Source organism: Cryptomeria japonica, unplaced genomic scaffold, assembly GCF_030272615.1.
Source record: "Cryptomeria japonica unplaced genomic scaffold, Sugi_1.0 HiC_scaffold_231, whole genome shotgun sequence".
Lineage (NCBI taxonomy): Eukaryota > Viridiplantae > Streptophyta > Pinopsida > Cupressales > Cupressaceae > Cryptomeria > Cryptomeria japonica.
The window spans coordinates 35,719-57,940 of record NW_026729053.1 but is presented as its reverse complement, the minus strand read 5'-3'; the positions used below and the strand labels follow the sequence as shown (position 1 = coordinate 57,940).

Below are 22,222 nucleotides of genomic sequence, written 5' to 3'. Positions count from 1 at the left end.
CAGTCACTACAAACTATCCAATCATTCCACCTTATTTTTTTTTGACCACAACGATATAGTGCCCAAACATCAACTAGGACATGCTATTAAATATTGTATGATAAATCATGATTGTGCATAACCTTTACATACCATTAGATAATAGGATCTATATAGTTACATAGATTATGATTACACATAACTTTTTCAAATTCTTAAAAAATTATCTATTTTTTTTTCCTAAACCCCATCAAACTCATATTTGTTTCAAAATTTGAAACCCTTATGGATCTAAATGTGTTGTTTATTTCAAGATCCAATATGTTATGTCCAAATATCAGCTTCAAAATTTCTGATAGCTAAAATGCATGCGCTATAAAATGTCTAATGAAAAAATGTACCAGCAATAATGCAAATGCATCATATTTTTTAGATGTGAATTTTGAATATTTGACAACTTTTTTGTACCCACTATTTGTGCAAATACCTCAAATTCAACAATCATTCAAATTATAAAATAAGGATGATTATTAAAACAAAAACTAATTTATTTTTTAAGACAAAATATATAAAATAAAATGTTAAAACAAAAAAATGTTTCCTGTTCAGTAATTTGTAAAAAAGTTGTAGATTATAATAATATAAATAAGATAACTAATTCTTTCTCCATAAGTACTTGTTGTTACACTCTTCTTAGGAATATATAGATTACAATAATATAAACAAAATAATAAATCTGTTTTATATAGAATTGGTTATGAGACTCTTTGAATGCTTATATAAATGACAATAATGTAAACAAAAGAAATAAATAGATCATAAGTAAATATTAAGTGGTTCAGAATATCAATTTTTTGATTCTCAATATTCCATAAAATAAAAATAAATAAATGAACCTTATTCATTTTTTATATAGAACACTCACGGAAATAAAATAAAATCGCAACAATATAATTATACAAACTTTGCATTACTAGAGTGTTCAACATATTGCATATACTTCTCCCATACTAGATATATTTGTAATGACCAGACCAGAAAAGATGGAAGAGGAAATCACAACAATAACAATATAATTATACAAACTTTGCATTACTAGAGTGTTCAACATATTGCATATACTTCTCCCATACTAGATATATTCGTAATGACCAGACCAGAAAAGATGGAAGAGGAAATCACAACAATATTGTTTAGAAAAACAAAACTTCAATTAAATATTTAACCTGCAACATAAGGAGGACATAAATCTCCTTAGAATCAGACCCACGCCTTCAAAAATCTAAAGGGCATGTTAAATTAAATCTCTATGTTGTCATAAAATAAATTTAAACAACACACTATAAACCATATAAAATTGAGAGAATACTTCATCAAGATTAGATATATCAAAAATCAGAATCAGCTTTTCAAAATGTGAAAAGCATGATAAAAAAAGTTTTTCTAAAGTATCTTAAGACAAATTTAATCACACTCTACTATTAGACAATAACACACTTAGAATTCTATTTGAAGATAATTAAGATTTTGACATCTGAAATGATAAAATATGAAAAACATGATAAAATAAATTCTGAAAGTTTCTCAACACAAGTTTCAATAGCATACCCTAAAACTTTGGCGTAAGACATTTAGAATCCTTTTTGGAGACAACTAATATTTTTACATCCTTATATTACTCCAGATATTGAATTTAATAGGAAGTTGGCATGCTGCTCCTGTACCACGCCCACTTTCTGAAACCTGAAGAGAGGGTGCTTCAGGCATTAAGTTATCATGACCAGCTCTCACAAGACCTGAGGACTGTCCAGGGAAGCAGGATGTAGGGGTACACAAAGACAGAAGGTTTTCAAAAGCTGGTACCTTTGAAACAACAAATCCTTTCTGAATAGAAGAGAATGGAAATGCCAGAGAAGTGTTTGATGGAACAGAGGAACCTCCCATCTCCAGTCCATGGTTAGTTTGCCAATTAACGGCTGTGGGTGCAATACAGTTTGCGAAGGAAGACAAGTTGTCAGTTCTTTGCGAATTTATGGTTGCAGGTTTGAAGCGAAACAGATTGTATGGAAAATCATCATTTTTCCCAATGCTTTCCTTATCTTCTTCTTCAACTCTGGCTCGCTTTGCATTCCTTCCTACAGGTAGTGTGTTGTTCCTGATGGCTTTCACATCATATCTGCTTGTGTCAAAGTTCGTAACAGCTTTTTTTCCTCTATATTTAATGGCAGCAATGTCATAAGCCTCTGCAGCACCTTCCTGATCATCTGTGAGTTCAAACAAGAATCATTAGCCTTTTCATCTGGTTTGATTATTGGATGCATTTATGTGGAACTATAGTTCAATGTACGGTACTAGGATTTATTGGAAATATTGTACTACAGACTGAGAAAGATGGGCTCACCGAATGTTCCCAGATACAGATTTTTGTACCCAGCAACCCCGCCAATCCTAGCCTGCCACCCTCCATCACTAGGACACCTGCCAAGCCATATCATGGATTTGTAGAGATACATTTGGTCAGTGCTGGCTTTTAAATTAGTTAGTTTATCTCAGAGAGATTTAAATTAATTTCATCTTTTTCATAGTAATGTTTAAGATAAAAATATAAGTTCATCTAAATAAATTATAAAATCCAAACCGTGTTACACCGCGGTAGGCTGATGTTCCCCTAGAAAAGCTATCGCTACTCCTGCAAAATTGACATATGGTAAGGGTTTGAGAAAAAAACATATTCAAGTAATGAAAATATTATGTCAATGTATTAAATCCACAAACAATTCGTACCAATATTATAAACTGAATTCTAAAATGTATAAATATAAATCAAATTAAACATTATAACAGGTCCTAAGAAGCTGTTTTTTACTATTACACATTCTGCTCCAAATTGAAATAATCTAGCACCCAGGAAAACAATTATGATACTCACTGAGATCTTTCTCCAGATCTACTGCTCTACATTTTCCTAACCCCTATCGATGCATAGATGGGACGAAACCTAATTACCTCTTTATGAATTGAATATATTGATCCTTTGACATGTTCCTCATCTCTGTCAACTCTGTCTCATAGTTTTGTCTCTGCATTTGATACAGGAGGTAAAAAAAAAGAAGTAAAAAGGGTTAGTTGAAACTGCTATACAGAGCTTAATAAGATACGACTAATTACACACAAATGTTGAATTATTGCACAACCTTGAGGCATTTTATACCGGAAACCCAAATGTTATACAATTTTATCGAAAAATTAAGTAGAAGGGTTGGTTGAAACTGTTATACAAAGCATAATAAGATACGACTAATTACACACAAAGGTTGAATTATAAAACAACCTTGAGGCATTTTATACCAGAAAGCCAAATGTTATACAATTTTGCTATGCTGGGCATTTTATGTGGGAAAGTAGAATGATAACCAAAGGCACATTCTCGGAGAAAGTAGAATATCAGCAAATAGATTTGAAACTTAAGGAAAAATTATACCGGAAAGTTTATTAGAGTTGAGGGACCCCGACACTTAAGAGCTGCCAGATCGTAAGCTCTGGCTGCTTTCTCCTCCTGGTCAAATCCGCCTGCATTACATCAATGGACAGTTATATTACAGATCTGGAGCTTCACAGAGACTATGAATTCGAATAGCTTGATGAATGTATAACAAAGCAATTAAAAGGATATGCAAGTGCTTACCGAGATAGACTGGAGAATCCAATCATTATCCAGAATTGAGGAAGCACAGTAAGAAAGTTAAAGTTATCAAACTAGTATCGAAGAAAGAATTAATCGAGTTGATAAATATCAACTTTTAAGAAGCAACTAGTTTCTAATGTTCTCAAGAGAAATATATATATTTTGGAGATCTTGTTTCAAAATATAACGCACTTCATGGATGAAGTTCTTTTATATCCTTAAAAAGAAGCCCATCAAAGAAATCTTAGAGATTTTGCTTGAAAGAATTGAATGCACAGAAATAACTTTCTAAACATACCTCATTTTAATATCTAGTGGAATCCATCTAGGGCTTTAGAAAGAAAAAGGTTTAATGTATAACAGATTAGAATAGAGATTCATTAAATTAACCTTGTTTACCCTTATGGGTTTGACCCTCTATTGGGCAGTTGCTGCACCACAGATAGGCTTTATATCTCCCTGTTTCCTTATGCCTGCATTCAGTCCCATATTATATTACTTCAAACAAATAATTTATTTGAATCTATCAGAATATCTCTCTCCGTATATGCTAAAGTAAATACAAACACACCAAGTAACTCCGCGGTAGACTGAACTTCTTCGATCAAAGAAAACGTTGGACGTATTTTCGGGATCCATCTAAGTTCTCACTATTGGATTCTGCAAATGTAGGCCACAGATATGAATTTAGTATCAGAATCCATAGCTTAGTGACTGTCAAGGGTACATATAAATGACAAATAGAATACTGAGATTCAACCTAAAATCAAGAGTATATAAAAATAATAAATAGAATGCTCAGATTCAACCTAAAATTAAAAGTCATTAAAAGAAAGAATATAAAAAAGTAATAAATTATCAAGTATATCTTTCATTTCCATTGCTATCACTATCATCAATAAAAGAAGCCAAATCAGAATACAAGACCATTTAGAAACTGAATGGTGAAGTACCAACAATCTTAATGAAGACTATTGCTTAGCCATGATATGAAAATATTAACAGCCAACTTTATGGCAAGTTTACAGGATCTTGAACCATTTTGGTCCCAAATAGAAGGTAGATCTCATCCCAAGGCGGATTTGAGATTAGATTATCTCTGTTTATGATAAAGAAAAAAAAAATGAGGTTTTGACTGGGATCTGAAACATGTTACAGTGAAACAAGAATAGTCCAAAGGGTTCAAAAGATGGAAAACACAAATCGGATAGAAACAATACAAATGACCGCAAAAGAAAGGACAAACAAAAGAACAAGAAACACAATAGTAAACAAAGATCCAATCAAATCTATAGTAAAACCAGGGGTTTTAGTGGACAAAGTGATAAAGATTATACAACAACCCCACCTCCTAAATTCTTATATATCATGTACCACCCAAAACTAAAGGAGAATGTATTCATTGAGAACTTTCATGGATAGTAGTAAAAGAAAATATAGCGGAAATAGCTGTAGAAGAAAATAACAGCTAAATCCAGCTGATATATTACAGGAGAAACCAAATAACATGAATAAAACTATATTAAAAAACTAGTATTATAAAGATAGAGAAAATCTAGTATCTTGAAAATAATAATGTTACACTAAAACTGTTAAGAGAAAAAACAGTACAATATTGAGAAAAAACAGTACAATAAAGATTGAGGATTAATACCTTCAAAATAGTAAATTTTTACTGTGATTCTTCAGAAAAAGAAAACAAATCCCTAAAGAGGTAGGGTGATCGACCTTATGAGAAAGACTTTCTTCTCCGTCTCTTCAAGCAATCAAAATACAATGCTTGCTTGCTTGTAGAGATGTATTACAATGTTGCACATATATAGAGGTCTACTCCCAAAATTACATCATCGGTAGGTGGGAAGGGGTTCCCTCGTAGAAGTCACAAAATTAAAAAGATAAACTCTAATATATTAGAGTTTGAAATTACTAATAATAAATATTTTCATTACTTAAGTAGTAAACATTTTCATTACCTAGATAATAATGGCTTTTATTTTTTTAAAGATGTATTTAATAGTTGTCAATATTTTAATTAAATACTATTTTATTTTATTGGCTTTTGATTATCAACAGACTGCCTTTCAGAAAAGATCATAAGAATTGTGATATTTTCTTTGAATGTAGTATTGTTAGAGAAATATGGCTGTTATTTGGTATCTCTATTCCTAACCAATTCACTGTGTTTGATGTTCTAATTGGGTATATTAAGGGTCTGAAAAAAGGCATAGGTAGGCCGTTACTGAGTCTTTTCCTAGACTCACCATTCACCGCATTTTTTTGTAGGTCTGTGTGACAATGAATATCGAGAAGCATAAGAGGAAAGTAGGATGTTGACCTAGCAATGGAGAGCCTTGGACTAGAGGTTGCCAAAATCAGAGACCCGGCCAAAGACCAGATTCAGATGCTCTCTCAACTACTCAAGGAAAACAACCTATGTGGATGCAGGGGGAAAGCAACCTATGTGGATGGAGGGTCCCCTGGGGTGGACTAATTGGGTGGAAGTAGTTCAAGAGCAGACGCTACTGTGATCTCGACATAGCATTTCAGTTCGGAAAATATGAGCATTGTGTACATTTTTTGAAATTTTGCTTTATAGTAACATATGTATAACTCTGTACATCTATGTTTATAGTTCACATTAATCTTCTAGACTTGCGAAGTTTGGACCTTTTGTCCATGTAGAAATAGGATACATGCCTTTGTAATAGTCTTTTCTCCTTATATGCAATATTAAAAAAAAAATGATTTTTTATTAAAAAAAATGCAAATGAATAACATATAAAATATTACTCTTATTTTTTAATTGAATAAAATTACAATAATAATATAAAATTAATGAATAGATGGATTGCAAAATATTTTTAATTCCATTGAGAAATTTGATTAGTTGCTACCTTGCAAAGTGTAAAAAGTGAACAAAATTTGATTATAACTCTACCTAGAAAGAATTAAACAGTTTGTGTATCTCCCATGACCAACTTTATTAAAATTGTGTATACCATGTTTTTCACATCATTACCAAAATAGAATTCCATTTAATACCCAATGCTCCCCTAAATCAATGGTTTATGTTACAAGAAATTATATAATTCACTACTTACTTATTCATCTATCATTGGTTATTAATATTGTAATCCTTACAAATATTTATGTTGGAACTCACAAAATAATAAAAACTTCACTATTTAATTGCATCCCGTCTTAGGAAAACTAACAGATCAGTTTTTTTTGTTTTTTTTTTTTCTATTCCTACTCCTATTTAAAAGCATCTTAGCACATCCTCTTGTTTTCTAAATTTGTTTTCTTTACATGTCTATAGATAGAAATGGCATGAAAGATATATTTGGAATAGATATTTCCTTTACATTTATTTTATTATTTTATTGCTTCTTTAATTTTATATGAAATACCATACTTCAAATTTTTAATGTTATTTAATATGTTAGTGAGCTATTTATAATTTTTAAATGAAGGACAAACTTTATGTCACAACTAATGGTCAAAATATTTGATTGTAATGCAAAATTTATAGCCCGCCCATAAACATGGACAATGCCATGAGAAAATGTTGACCGGGAATGATACCTACCAAAATGTTAAAAATTCATTGGTTGAGATGTTTTGTGGATGCGTCATCGTTGAAGGCTTATTCCTTGGAGAGTAGAATCAGGAGAACGTATCCACATGCAAAGGAAAATCTCAATTCAGCCCTGATCAGAAGTGTACAACTAAATCACACCTCAGCCACATATGTAAACACTCTGGAGGAAGATGGACCGAGCTAGCGAAATTACTTTAATGGGCACAAGTATTGAACCTGTTGTACCTTTACCTGCTTCTAAACGTGACTGATCATCGGAACTGAGTATTCATAAACAGTCATGTGCAGCCATTCCATCTGCACATAGCCATGGAACATCAAAACCAAAGAAATGTAAGTTAAAGAAAGAAATCTAAATTGTTGATCCAATAAAAACACATCAACCACTCTTCTTCGAAGTAAAAACTTCAGCTTATCATGAAGTTTTCAAATATTATTTTGATTTATTAAACAAGGGTCATAAGAACCATCACACAAGAGTAAGTCAAACAGGCCTGGCCATGTATAATTGTTGATCCAACAAAAAGACATCAACCACTCCCCTTCGAAGTAAAAACTTCAGCTTATCATGAAGTTTCCAAATATTATTTTGATTTATTAAACGAGGGTCAGAAGAACAATCACAAAAGAGTAAGTCAAACAGGCCTGGCCATGTATAATTGTTGATCCAACAAAGACACATCAACCACTCCCCTTTGAAGTAAAAAATTCAGCTTATCATGAAGTTTCCAAATATTATTTTAATTTATTAAACGGGTCAGAAGAACCATCACAAAAGAGTAAGTCAAACGGGCCTGGCCATGTATTTTCATATAGACTTATATCTAATTTTTCTTAACAAACAGTTTTAAATGTTTTATGTAAAATTCATTTATCTTAATAAAAAAAAAATAGTTCTAAATGTTTCATTCCTTACAAATCCAAATCCAGGGCTACTTGTGAATATCATCTTGTGGACTCAATGCAGGAACAAAAATTAAAGAGAAATTTGAAGCCCATTTGTGAGCATGATTAGGAGTTTTTGGCTTTTTAGTTTTTCTTAAGTTAAATGGGTTTAAGATGTTTTAACATTAGTGTTTATAGGGAAACATGGCACTACAAATGATATAAATTCTATTATTTATAAATGATATCTACATTTAGAGACATGATTGCCTTGATTTTAAGGGCATGTAATAAAACTCATAACTATCTAGCTTGTAGTGTTAAGTTTTAAACTTAGTTCCTAAAAGATTATTTTTCTTTGTTTTATTAGAACTCGAGAAGTAATTTATACAAGACCAAAGCTATTTTTTTTTCCTAGACACTAACCAGAGTAATTTGTCTCTTTTATTGCCATTCTTGAGTTCTCGATGATGATTGGACTCCTCAGCATATCTTGATAAGAAAATACTTTATTTCTTTATAATGTATGTATCGTGATGTTTGAATTTACAAGTCTCTTCTAAATTCTAGATGTGCAATTGAACATTTTAATGATGTAATTGTAGGTGGCTATGATAAGAAAAGCATGCTGCCAAAGCTTATTATCTAGCAGCTCTCAAGTATTGGGGTACATCAGCTGAAATAAACTTTCTGGTATGACTTTCTATTACTTTGGTTCTACAATTGCATTTTGGATGAATTTTGGAAATTATCCGGAATTGAAAAATGGATCCAAGGTCGTTTCTAGTCAAAATATGAAAAATGGATGAATTTTGGAAATTACTAGGTGTCCCTCGCCCGAAAATGATTAAAATATTTCATCCTAGGTATGTTCATGAGGAATAAAAATATTTCATTCTAGGTATCTTCATGAGGAATAAATGATGATATATTTCATCCTACGTATCGTCATGAGGAATAAATGATTATATTGGCTCGTTTCCCTACCATCATCGTGTTGTTCAAATTTCAACACCTAACTCCTTACCGTTTAGAAGATATGGTAATTTTTCTCAAGCCTAAGCATTAAATTTAAAATATTTAAATTATTTTTCAAATAAATAATTTAATATTTGAGGTCATTTAAGAAGATATGAGTCGTCTAAACATGTCTTTTCCATTCCTCCTCTATTTTGCCTCCATGGTTGGTGGTTTTTGAGGTCAAGGTCATTGTATTTTTAAGAAATGATTAAAAATGTTCTGTAGCATTTTTAACCCATTTTCATAACCTCAAGAGGACTTTAAAAAAAAGGTTAATTATTCTCTAGAACAGAGCATTCCTAACCTTATTTGCTAACCTTTGTGGGTTTGCTTTGTCAAGAAGGGTAGAAATGCTCTGTTCTAGAGCATTCTTAACCCCCTCCATAAGAGCTAACAAAAAATTTGCTCTGGAGATATGAAAGCAAATTATGGGAGCCTCTGAAAGAGATTTCATCTCACGGTTGCAATAATTGCAAAACAGACATAATGTATTTTTTTAATAGACTTTAGAAACTTTGAAGTGATTGCAGTTGGCAAGGGTAATGAAATCCTCTGCAACCTTTAGCCACATCATCCCAGCCTGTACAAAATGGGAACTTTGGAACAGACATTGATATTCATCACAGCATAAAGGATAGTAAGATTTTATCATATCTGATACTGGCAACTGCTATTGTAGATGTATGCAAGATGTGGAGGCATCGACAAGGCATTTGAACTATCTGACAAAATGTCTCAAAGAGATAGAAACCCATGGAATAGAATGACAGGTTTGTTGAAAAGCTTTTAAAAACTTTAAAGCAGATGCAATTGGCAAATATAAAGCCAAATTCTCCCACGCCTTTGCTAACTCCTTGCCTACACAAAATGGGAGCTTCAAACTAGGTTAGGGACACATCGGTTTTTGTTAGACATTGGAGTTAGAAACGCATGCAAACCATGGAAACAAAACTACACCGCGAGCTACACTGATAGACATCACTACAGATAGTGGAAGCTTAGACACGGCAAGTGAATTGTTTGACAGAATGCCTTAAAGAAATGTCACCTCATCATGGCAAGCAAGGATTGCGGAATGAACACAAAATAGACTTCACAAGGAATCTCTCCACTATCCTTCACGGTCCTATGTCGGCCAACACTATGTTATCGATTTGAAACTCCATTGTCATTTGAATGCAGAGACTAAGACAGTAAAGGAAGCAGTGACTGATGAATTTGACTTGGAGAAATTTAGAATATAGAGATAACGGATCCATAAAGTTGATAGCACTTATTGTTTAGATGCTTAATACCCGTGCCTTGCTTAATCCATTGAGAAGTATGATCATGGGAGATGATATGGTAATGGCTTTTCATTTATGCCAATGTAAGTGTCACACAGTGTCCCAGTTGGTAAGAGACTAGAGATGTACATATTGCATGTATGACGATAAGATTTTGCTACAACACCCATTGAGTCATTGAGTAAGGGAGGAAGTAACCACTATGTAAGGCTTGCAGAGTAGAGTCGTGGGGATCGTCCATAAAAGGAGAGAAGTGCCTTTTGAGATTTGATACCCACCCACATTGATAACTATGTTGTGAAGCTCGACAAAGGTGTTGTGTCTCATCCATACGATACACATGAACTATTTTGCTTACGTAGAATGTGGAGGCATAGACAATGTGTTTTAACTATTTGACAGAATGCCTCAATGAACTATTATCCCAGGGAATGATATATATGATTGCAATATGTGCATCAAATAGGTTTCACAAGGAAGTTATTGTAATATTTGATGTAATGAAGCACTATTGAATCGGTTGGTTGATGAAGGTTATGTAGATCACCTTACATCTATTGTTGACCAATAAATGCCCATGTCCATCTTTAAGGAACCCGATACATTTGGAACTGTGGTAATAACTCCTTGAAGGAGATGTCATCCCATGAAATGAAATGATTGCAAGATTAACAGAAAGTGGATTTGAGTACTTTAAAAAAAAACAAGGGTACAAATGGATACTAAACTCGAGGAGTTGTTTTGGTGTCTTAGGTACTAATGCCAGTCTGACACATGAATCCATTATTGGGAAAGAATTTGACATCTCAATTTCATATGATAACAATAGTGCTTGAGGTAATGAGAATTCAGAGAATATGGCCGCCATCCAATAGTGGTTCGCAGTGTTGAAGAATAGTTAGTTGCTTTTCTAAATATGCACATTTGAAATATGGTAGATAAAAAAAAATGTTCAAGGACAGAAGAGAAGCTTCACCAATTTGATGGGTTACTCATCCAAAGCAGCTATTAAAATCTTTCACATTTGGAATGTTTCTTCTTGAAGGCCAACATGTTACAAAACATGTGATCAATAGATTAGAAGAAGTCAAAGTACTCATTGTGACAAAATTGATTATTTGTCTATATCAAAAGATACAGCCCTCTAATTATCCTAAGTAAAAGTGATTTTTGTCACATTTTCTAACTAAAGGTTAGAATTTTGACTGTTTTTGTGTGAAAGTGAGGAGGTTTCTAACTAATCCCATTTTGCATAAAAACCTCAAAATACAGAGGTAGTTGATAAGTTATTAAATAGTAGTTACAAATTAATTCTCCAAGAAAATCCTAATGAGGTACTAATTTTTCCTATGTTGAATTAGTAATCCCTTTATGGTATCTTGATTGGCATGTGTAAGTGCAACCTATCTCTTATTGTGTGTCGAGGGTTATTGTACTGCTTTCATCATCATACCTATTTGGTGGTAACCTCTTTTGTAATTGTTATCATTTATGGAATCCTACTTGGTATTCGTATGTCTTCTAGTAGGGTTTCTATTATTAATCTTGTTTAAGTTCTATGTTTTCTCCTTTATGTACTTTCAGGTTAAAAGTACACAAAAATCCTAAATACCCCTATCATACGAAGGAGCTGCTGTACTTTCAGGTTAAAAGTACACAAAAATCCTAAATACCCCTATCATACAAAGGAGCTGCTCCTCTCAAACACAGAGGAAGATTGTGGGTTTACTCCAATCTTTCCAACTGTTGGAACGTTTGTCACTGCTCATCGGACCAACAAGATCGGTTTCAGATAAACGACTGCAATGACAAAGTGACAAATCTGTTTACCAACAGTACGAAACTATATATAAAACTATATCCGAACCCCAATACTTGAGAGCTGCCCTCTTCCTACAGTGAACAGTCCAATTATAAATCTGAAAAAAATACTATGAATTCTAATTATATACCACCCGTGTAACAAACTGATAAAAGTATCTCCTTACCAAGATATACTGGTGAATCCAATCATTATCCAAAATTCATGGATCACAATAAAACAATTAAATTCTAATAATATACCACCTGTATAACAAACAGATAAAAGTATAAACTTACCGAGATATACTGGTGAATCCAATCATTGGATCACAATAAAACAATTAAATTTCTTTAATTAGTATCAAAATGAGAATTAACCTATTTGTTCAATAGCTGCTATTAAAAAAAAATGTTGTTTGTATCCTCAAATGAAGACTATAAAAAATAATGTATGGGAGACCTATTTCTGTACATAACACCTAGTTATGAGATTCTTACACATTCCTGAAAAGAAGACCACCAAAGAAATCTCAGAGGTTTCATTCCATAGCACTGAACATACAATAAGAACCTAAACAACTTACTGTATTTTGACAGGCACTAGATCCAATTTGTACCTGTAGAAATAAAGCTCTTCAATTGATAACTAATTAAATTATAAATTGATAAAACTAACCTTATTTACCCTTGCGGTTCCTGGTCTGTTTGCATTTGTCTCACAGATGGACTTGATATCTCCATGCCTACATAGAGTCCCACATAATCTTACTTAAAACAAGACCTTTATTTGGAATATATAAATATAAATGTAGAAAAATATATATGAATATACCTAGGAACTCCACGGTATACTGAATTGTGGCGGAAAAAACTGAAGGGCAGGTCTTTGAGATCCATCAAGCTCTTCTCTCGTAATATTCTGCAAATGGACATGAATTTAACATTAGAATCCATGATATATTGACTGAAAATAAGTTCGGTACATACAAATTGTAAATATAATACGAGATTATATTTTGTGTTTCCATCACTGTTATCTTTATCTTATTTATATTAAAATATAAAAAAAAATCATTAGATCTCATGACTGTTAGAAATAAGTGACTGTCAGAAATAAGCCACATCCAAATTAATTAAAGAAATTCTTTTGATGTGTAAATTAAACTTTCTTATATGTAAACTTAAGGAATCTTGAATCATGATGGTTTCAGTTTCAAATATAAAGAAAATTTGAGGAGTCTCAGCTATCATAAGGTACTTTAAAAGTTCTTTTAGATAATTACTCTGATCTGAATAACTGATTGTGATCTGAATAACTATTATGATGAGACAAGCTGTCAACATATTTTGATATAATTCAATGTTCTAAAAAATCATTTTATGGTACTACTTGTAAGAGTTTTTTTAAATGAAATATAAGTATAATTTTTCATATAAGCATCAATATGTAAAATAGGACAAATGTTAAATGCAAAAATGTTCACATTAACATTTGAAACCTAGCCTAGTCCATCACCTATATCTGAAAATAGAAATATTATTGAAACGAATATAAATGACATTTGAAATATCTAGCGAACAAAATTAACATCATCATAAATAAATAATATATAACAGATACGATAGATAATGTAAAAAACAATTCAACAAAGTCAGTATTATAAAATCATTTTTAAATACAAAAACTTTTATGGGTTATGTAGATCAGAAATATTTTTATTAGATTAACTAGGCAAGGGCCCCAATTAATTATAGATCCAAATAGTAAACCATCAATCTAAAATCAAAACAAGGGTTTGGAGATCAAGCTCACCACCCAAGTGAATGGAGAGTTTATAAATTGCTCTTAAAACAACTACTACTATCAAAATTCACAGGCAACAACCTAGAAATGGTTAACAACAAAAAACAAAACATAAAAAGAATAAGGGGATAATAAGAAATGTAAGCCCATCCATATAGCATCACCTCCAGTTCCACTTCCAAATCACAATGTTCTAAGACAGATCTAAAACTAAATCTACATCAAACAATATTTAAAAAATCATTTTTCTTTAAGATTTGAGATTTAGTATCTTTCAAAGCAATATTGTTTCACTGCAACTAAAACTCTTCAGAAAAGAACATTCAAGATTAGTACCTTTCAGAAAAATAATATTTTAGTCCAATCACAAATTTAGAACCTTTCAAAGAAATAACTTTTCTCTACAACTCTTCAGATAACACATTCAACTTAAATACCTTTCAAAGCAATGATGTTTTACTGTAGCTCTTTAGAAAAATAACCCTACCAAATCTGGGGTAATCATACTTATTAGAAATATATGCTTAACCTTCTCTCTCCATCTGTTCAAAACAATAAAAGTGTAATGTCTTTTTAGGGTAGAATGTGGGTAAATTATAACTTGTGGTTAATTTTAGGATAGATTGGAGTTATACGATGTACAATCTTCAAAACCATGTTATATTGTCGAGATTATATAGAAGGTATACAATCTCTTTTCTTTAATAGTAGAGTTATATTTTAATTGAGATGCGCAATCGTCAAAATCTTCTTATCTAATTAGGAATGTGTATAATATAATGCCACATTATTAGTGTGGGTAAAGTATAACTTTGGTTAATTTTAGGATAGATTGGAGTTGTACAATGCCCTCTTTATAATAGTAGAGATGTATATAAATCTAGATATATGTGAATAATAATGATGCATATTGGTTTAGGTAAAATCTAACGTGTAGATTTTTTTTTAAATATACTTTTCTCCATTAAAAATGTATCTATAAACTTTATTAAATATATTAGTCAAACTTAATTTTACATCAACACATTATAATGTATAACAAAAAATGTTGTATTCCTATCTATCAATCTATCTATCTTCTTTACCCAAATAGTTGATTGACTATTCTTTTAAAATATTCTTTTAATGCACATGGAGTATTCTATATATTTGAATGACCCTTTGGCATGTCAATTTTAGTTATATTTGTATTGTGTATTTAATTTTTGTTACTATTTTAGTTATAGTATTTAATTTATTTATTCTATTAAATTATTTATTTCACAAATTATAAATGCCCAACACAATAGCTTTCAAGCCTTGGAAGAAAAAGTTGGGGCTACTAAAAAGAGGATGGAAGGGGTTGAGAAGACTCTCAAAAAGATTGGGGAGCATAGTCACAAGATAAAGAGACAGGTCCTTGAAAAAGAACTTGCACAAGCACTATAAAGAAGCAAACCCAAAGAAAGGATATTGAAAAGATCAAGCGGAATGCTGAGAACATGGAGCAAATGGAGCTGGAAGCTACCGAGTTGCTAAATAACTTTACCTAGTCTTGGCTTTTCTTTTCTGTTTTTTGTGTTGTGTTGTCTTTAGTTCTTGTGTGTTGCGTCTTTTCGTTGTTGGCTTTTTGTTATCCGAAAATCTGTCTTTTCTATGTCTTGTAGTCTCTAGCTTTTGTGGTGCTCTCTAATGGCCATCTTTTGATCTAATGTTGTAAGGGGTTTAAGGGACCCTTCAAAACTTGTTTTCCCCTAATCAAAAAATGTGTATGTTAATCTAAATTTTCACTCTATTTGCTTCTATTTTAGGGGATAACGTATTGATAAATATATCACTGTACTCATACTAATCTAGAGTTGGATTCATTATTCAATCATTCATTTTTGTATTTTAAACATATTATCTTATGTTTAATGCTATCTCATTCACATCTATACATTTTTTGATATATAATTGTGTGGGGGAAAAAGTGACACTAAGCAAACATGCCCTGGGATATCTTGTAGTATGTGTAAAGGAGATCCTTAGAGGAGAAGAGATCTTTGTACAAAAGACACCTATCCCCGAGAGGAATTGTCTTAGACAAATATAACATCTTCTAGAATAAGACAAAGAAGAGAATAAGAATGCAATACTTCCTTCTTTTATGAGGTGAAAGTGATTCTTAATGAAGGATGACGCTCTTTTTAACCCAATTGGGAGAGTGAATTCATTATTGATGTATTTTACCAAGTGCAAAAGAGGTTGTAGTCAAGGACTTAAACCTCTTGTAAGAGAGAATCCTTGAACAAACAACAACAAATACATACAAGGAAAAACATCAAGTAATAAAGTCCACACCATCCACGAAATAGGAAAAAAGTGGATCCTTAGATAAAAATAAGAAAAGATCATTGCCTCAATGAGAAGGACTTACACAATCTTCTAGGGAGAGATTTAGACATAAGAAAAAGAAGAGATGTATGAAATCACTCTTGCCCCCATAGGAACAAGAGATAACATAGAAAATTAGGCTATTATGTTGCTTCAAAAAATATATGATTGCACTTGAAATTGTACCATCATGAATGACAATGAGCCCCCAGTAAATGAGCTACCAATGTCACCTAATGATGAGCAACATAACAGCCATTAATGTTATTTAAAGACATGATAGATTGAATGACATGCTAAATGCTCAACTATAAGTGAGATCAAAAACATGTATAAAGTGATAAAAATTGAAGAAGAAAAGTCACATGAAATCTTAGAAGAGGGATGAGTGTAATTTATTAGAGCATTATCCCTAGAGGAAAGGACTTTATGATGAATAGGAGATAAAGATTCATAAGTGGATTTAGAAATTTGAGGGAATTCATAAAGAGATTTGTTCATCGCCAAGATTTCCTTATGAGGGGAATGAGAATTGATAGAAGTAGAAGATGATTTAATTGAAGTGAGATCATCATCACTACTAAATATAGCATTCACATTGAGAGATGGTCTTTTAGATGCTTTAGTGCGTTTGCAGGGATTATAGCCGATTCCAAAGGCATAATTGTGAAAATTAGTCTCTAGAGGAACTTTTATCCCTTGTTCATGAGCGCCACAACCATTTCCATGATACCCATGCTTAGCAAAAATGCGAAAACCACGACCATAATGATCAGCCATTTCAGGAAGAGAGGGTGGTTTTTCATAAGACAAAGAATCAAACTCTTCATAGTTAGAGGTGTGAGGAGAAGAAGTTTGAGAAGCGGCCACAAAATTATTGCTCATAGGTTCAGGTAAGACTGATTGATCTCTAGTTTCTTCCTTCTCTTTAACTTTAAGCACTCTAGGAGGAACCCTATACTCACCTACAAAGGTGGGATTAAAGTCAAGAGATCCCCAATCGTCTTCTGCGAGAACCTTCTCAGGATCAAAAGCCTTTTCATGTGTAGACTCAAGTCGAGAAGGATCTTCTTCAGGAGCTTTAGGCTCATCCAAAGAATTGTGATTATCAGAGGGTGATGATTCATCTATAGGTATCTTGTTTAACGAGTCATCACTAGAAGAGGAAGGCTTAGAAGAACTCCCTTTGGAAGTAGATGTTTGCAAACAAGCTTGAAAATTACTATCACCTATCAAGGTATATGTCTTATTATTATAAATAAATTTAACTTGTCTATGCAATGTAGAAGGGACAGCTTGCATACTATGAATCCAAGGTCTCCCTAATAACAAGTTGTATGTTAGATTTCCCGACATAACATGGATAGGAGTAGGCAAAGTAACAGGTCCCACTGTGATGGGTAGGGTGATAATACCTAATGAAGACTTAGCCACATTATCAAAGCCTCGAATGGGACGAGAGTCAGGCTCAATAAGGGATGTATCCACATTCATCTTATGCAATAGATTAATGCTACACACATTAAAGCCAGAACCATTATCTACCAGTGTTCGTCTTATAGCAGTGTCATTTATGATAACCACAATCATCAAGGGATCATATTGATGTTGAATTTCACTAGTAGGCAACTCATCTTGAGTAAACACAATTTGAGCTTTAGGATTCATCACAGAGTTAACCAAAGACACTATATTACTAGATGTATTAGGTGGAGGAACATTCAAATCTTTCAAGGCATCTTGTAACATTCCATGATGAGCAGAAGAAGTTTGGATCAAATCCCAAAGGGATATCTTAGCAGGAGTAGTTTTAAGTTGTTCTATGAGATCATATTCCTTACCAAGAACTTGTGAAATACGTGGAGCTTGAGGAAGAATAGGTTGGGAAGGAGGAAGCGAAGTGGGGATAACTAGAGGAGGATTAGGTTGCGTATTGTTTCTTGTGGTATAGGTATGAGCAACCGCATGATAACTCTCTCTAGTCAGTTGCTTAGCATACTCATAAGGGCTCTTAGAAAAATAACCTCCTTGTACAGTAATAATAGGTTTCTTAGGAGTGCAAAAAGAATCATTAGCATAACCACCTTGAACCACTAAGATAGGCTTATTTAAAGGTTGAGAATTTTGAGAAGGACAAACACCTTGGACAATGAAGAGAGGTTTGTTAGGTGTCTCATTCACATGTATCAAATTGATTGAGGATGGTTTAGAGGAATGAACAAAAGTGTTGGAAGAATTATTGATAGTCTTCTCTTGCACTAAAATTTTATCAATTTTAGGAGAGAGACAAGGGATAGGCATTGATGTTCTAGTAGGAAGAGGAAAGGTCATATCATCCTCTATCATCAAAGGATCTACATGGGGAATAAACTCTCTAGGAGAAGGATCAACATTACTCTCTAAAGTCTCACTTTTGAGAGGGAGATCTTTGAAAGAGATGTTAACCATCTTGCTTTGAACTAGGGTTTCCTTATGAGTAGAACCAAGTTGAGGAGAGGGAGATGCTTTATTTTTAGAGGGAGAATAATTGAGATTCAAGGAAGGTGAGAAACTATCAAGGGAGTTTTCAATCTTGATTTCATCCCCTTTGGCTAGGGGTAGAGAATAATCTATACCTTCTTCTAATGGTTCATCCCAAATAGTGAGTTTGTTGAAAGGAATGTTTGAATTATTGTCAATTTCGGGAGAGGAGATAACATTGTTTATTAATTCCTCATCCTTAGGAGGGAGAGCATCAATAGATGTGTTAAACTCATCCTCTTTCCTCAAAATATGTTCAATAGGGGAGAGAGAATTAAGGAAATTGCTTATTATTTCATCTTCTTTCTCTAAGGGATGCTTATGGGTAAGACAAACTTTAGGAGAAGGGTAAGCATTCATCATTAATTCATCATCTCTAGTGGGAATTTTGTTGGAAAAGGAAATGCCATCACTAGGGAATGTAGGGATCATGTCATCTTCTTGCACAAAAGGATCCTCATGAAGGGAGTGTTTTTTAGGAGGAACATGAACATATTTCTCCAAAGATTCATGCTTAGGAAGGAGATCTTTGAAAGAAGTGTTCATAACCTCTTGTTGCACTAACATGCCCCCATTGGAAGGACCAACTTTAGGAGAAAACAAGTCAATGTCCATCAATGCATTTTCACTTAGAGAGGTGTCATGTAGGGAAGGTGAAGTAACATTAAGAAAGGTGTTTATGATATCATTCTCTTCCTCTAGGATAGCTAAATAGGAAGGGCACATTTTAGGAGAATTGTCAAGATCACTCTTAAAGTCTTCATCCTTAGAGCATGGGAGAGTCTCAAAGGGATTGGTAGCAACTCTTTTAGGCACTAAAATGTTGTTATAGATGGGGGGAGGTTCTTTAGGAGAAGGAAAAATTGAAACAAGGGAAGCTAACCCATTATCAAATGAATGCATCATGACAACAATTTTCCTCTTCAAATGACAACACATGCAAAATAGAAGGAAATGTTTAATTTTAACCAATGCAAGCACTTAGAATATAGATTTAGAAAATGAAATTTATGATTCAAATGAGTTCCTAAATCAGATTTAAAATTATTGATCCAAATTAAGCTATCCACAAGTTCAACTTTGAATTGAAAAATTAGGGTTTTAGCAAAAATTTCCTCTAAATTTTTGAATCTTGCAAGAAATTGAGACTTGTAAATACAATTTTGAATTTAAAATAGCATAAACACTCAAATTTGAAAACATAAATCAGAATTAGAGAAGATTGGAGTTCACGTCGGGTTCACCAAAATGTGTGGGGGAAAAAGTGACACTAAGCAAACATGCCCTAATCTCACCTTCGATCACACATTTGTGGAATACGAAAGAGCCTAGAGGTATCACACAATTGGCTACTTCTTTTTGTGGAAGAGAGAGCCACGGGCTACCTATTAGGATTTCTATTCCTTTGTTGTAATTGAAAGATAAAATGATGCAAGTTCAATCCCTAACCCCAAAGTGCAAGTATGAACTAATAACAAGATTACAGAATTGAACTTAAATGATGGAAAGCTGTAAACACAAGGATAAGACAAGAATGTAAATGCGTACCCGGAGTTAAAATCTGACTAAAAATGTTCAGGACGGGGGCGCGGGCGCCACTGTCCTGATTCTGCCCCTGAAACTGCTCTGGAAACTGCTGTTTTGCAACCTGGAAAAGCTATCAAAATGCTGAAAATGTTGTCTGTCAGGAGGACTAGGGCACCCAGCGCCCCTGTCCCAAGGACCAAGGTGCCCAACGCCCCTATCCTGGTAGGACCAAGGTGCCCCACACCCCTGTCCTGGTCTTTTGCTCTGAAATTTGGTGGGCAGGTCGGTCTCAGTCTGCTTCTTCCGGATCTGTAACTTGCGGCGTCGTCCGAGTCCCGAAACCTGCACTTATATCTGAAAAGGTGTTTGGGCGGCTATATAGGGTTTTGCCTTAGTCAAACCCCCGCTTCGGTGATTTCCACCTCCACGAATAGCCAAGTTGTATTGTAAAATGTATTGTGTGTGCAGACCTAGTGTGTGTGCAAGGTCCTAAAATGCAAGAAAGCAAACTAGAGCAACCTAGAAAGTAAACCCTAATTGCTTGTAAATGATAATGTAAATGCTCTAAATCAAGATGCAAAGTGATCTAAAGCATGAATAAAGGATATATTGAAGCTTATGCAAAGACATGAAAACAACATGAAATCATACCCAACCCTAGAGGGAGGAGTACAAGCCAATCTTCAGTCGGTAATCTCCTATTGTTCTTCAATGTCTTCCAAGCCCTAAATGGATGAATGAAATTGATGAATGCTTGATAGAAGGATGTTGAATGTTGTTGAGGTCTTCAAAGATCTTCTCTTTCGCTGCATATGAGGTCCTCCAAACAAAAATCGGATCCTTTCAAATGAAGAAAGAGAGCTCTTATATATGAAACCCTAGGTCATAATTTCAACTTTAGGCCGACCTAGAGATTGAATATCCTGCCAATTTCTTGGGGTTAAGCTTTATTTTATGATTGGATCGTGCTCCTAAAATTTCGGGAAAAATGTTCGGGACCATGTTGCACTCCGGGCGCCATGGTCCCGACAACTTTTCACCAAATTTTCAGGGCCGTCAGATATGATTATTTTAGAGAGAATCCCGAAGTTACAGCTGATTTTGAGATGTTTTGACCCCCAAAATCAAGCCCCCAAGTTCAAAATAGGACCTAATTAGGGTTTTTGATTAAATGATGTATTGGAAGAATAAAATGAAAGGGGCACACTTTAATGAAAAGGGCCCAACTTTATGATGTAGGAAATGATAAAATAGGACCTTAGACCTAATTAATTTAATTAGTTAAGTGCTAAAGGGGAAATGCAATGCAAAATACAAAATGCGCCAAGGCGGGTGCTAAACTAGGTGTGAAATTGTACCACCCTAGCAAGTGCGTACAATTTACGACGCTACAATAATAAACATTATATTCAATATTGGCCCTCATGTTTAAAAATTATTTATTGGATTTAAAGAAAAATAAGAGCAAGCAATGGAATAATAATCTAACAAGTTAGTTGATTGAGATAATGTTACCAAGAATGAACATAAGCTTGAGTTGAGAAATCACCATATGTGAGATGAGACACAAGAGCTTTTGGAAGGGGATAAAGAAAAGAATAAACCCCTTATGAGCTATGAATGGAAAGAAATAGCCTAGCCATATAAGAGAGAGAAATATTAAGTAATAAGCTTATTACAATAACCTATCAGGAATTAGAGAAGCATCTCTTAAATAGAGATGGAGAGAAGAGTTTATTCCTTAATAAAGACATTAA

The 22,222-nt window shown here is 33.3% G+C and overlaps 1 protein-coding gene across 1 annotated transcript; it reads right to left on the bottom strand.

Moving 5' to 3' along the window:
• Positions 1-1,641: 1,641 nt before the first annotated feature.
• Positions 1,642-4,303, bottom strand: LOC131869067 (AP2-like ethylene-responsive transcription factor PLT2). Its single transcript, XM_059215721.1, has 7 exons — positions 4,236-4,303; positions 4,055-4,137; positions 3,461-3,549; positions 2,986-3,059; positions 2,618-2,668; positions 2,381-2,457; positions 1,642-2,243 (listed from the first exon to the last, which is right to left on the bottom strand). Exons 1-7 carry the CDS (start codon positions 4,301-4,303, stop codon positions 1,642-1,644), a joined length of 1,044 nt encoding a protein of 347 aa, XP_059071704.1.
• Positions 4,304-22,222: the final 17,919 nt, after the last annotated feature.

Bases quoted from the DNA above. Each gene is read 5' to 3' on its own strand.
- LOC131869067 (XM_059215721.1), bottom strand. From the start codon at position 4,303: ATGGATCCCGAAAATACGTCCAACGTTTTCTTTGATCGAAGAAGTTCA. The intron at 3,060-3,460 runs GTATAATTTTTC...TATCAAATGCAG, and splicing joins CAACTCTAATAAACTTTCCG to AGACAAAACTATGAGACAGA. The intron at 2,458-2,617 runs GTTTGGATTTTA...ATGGCTTGGCAG, and splicing joins GCCTACCGCGGTGTAACACG to GTGTCCTAGTGATGGAGGGT.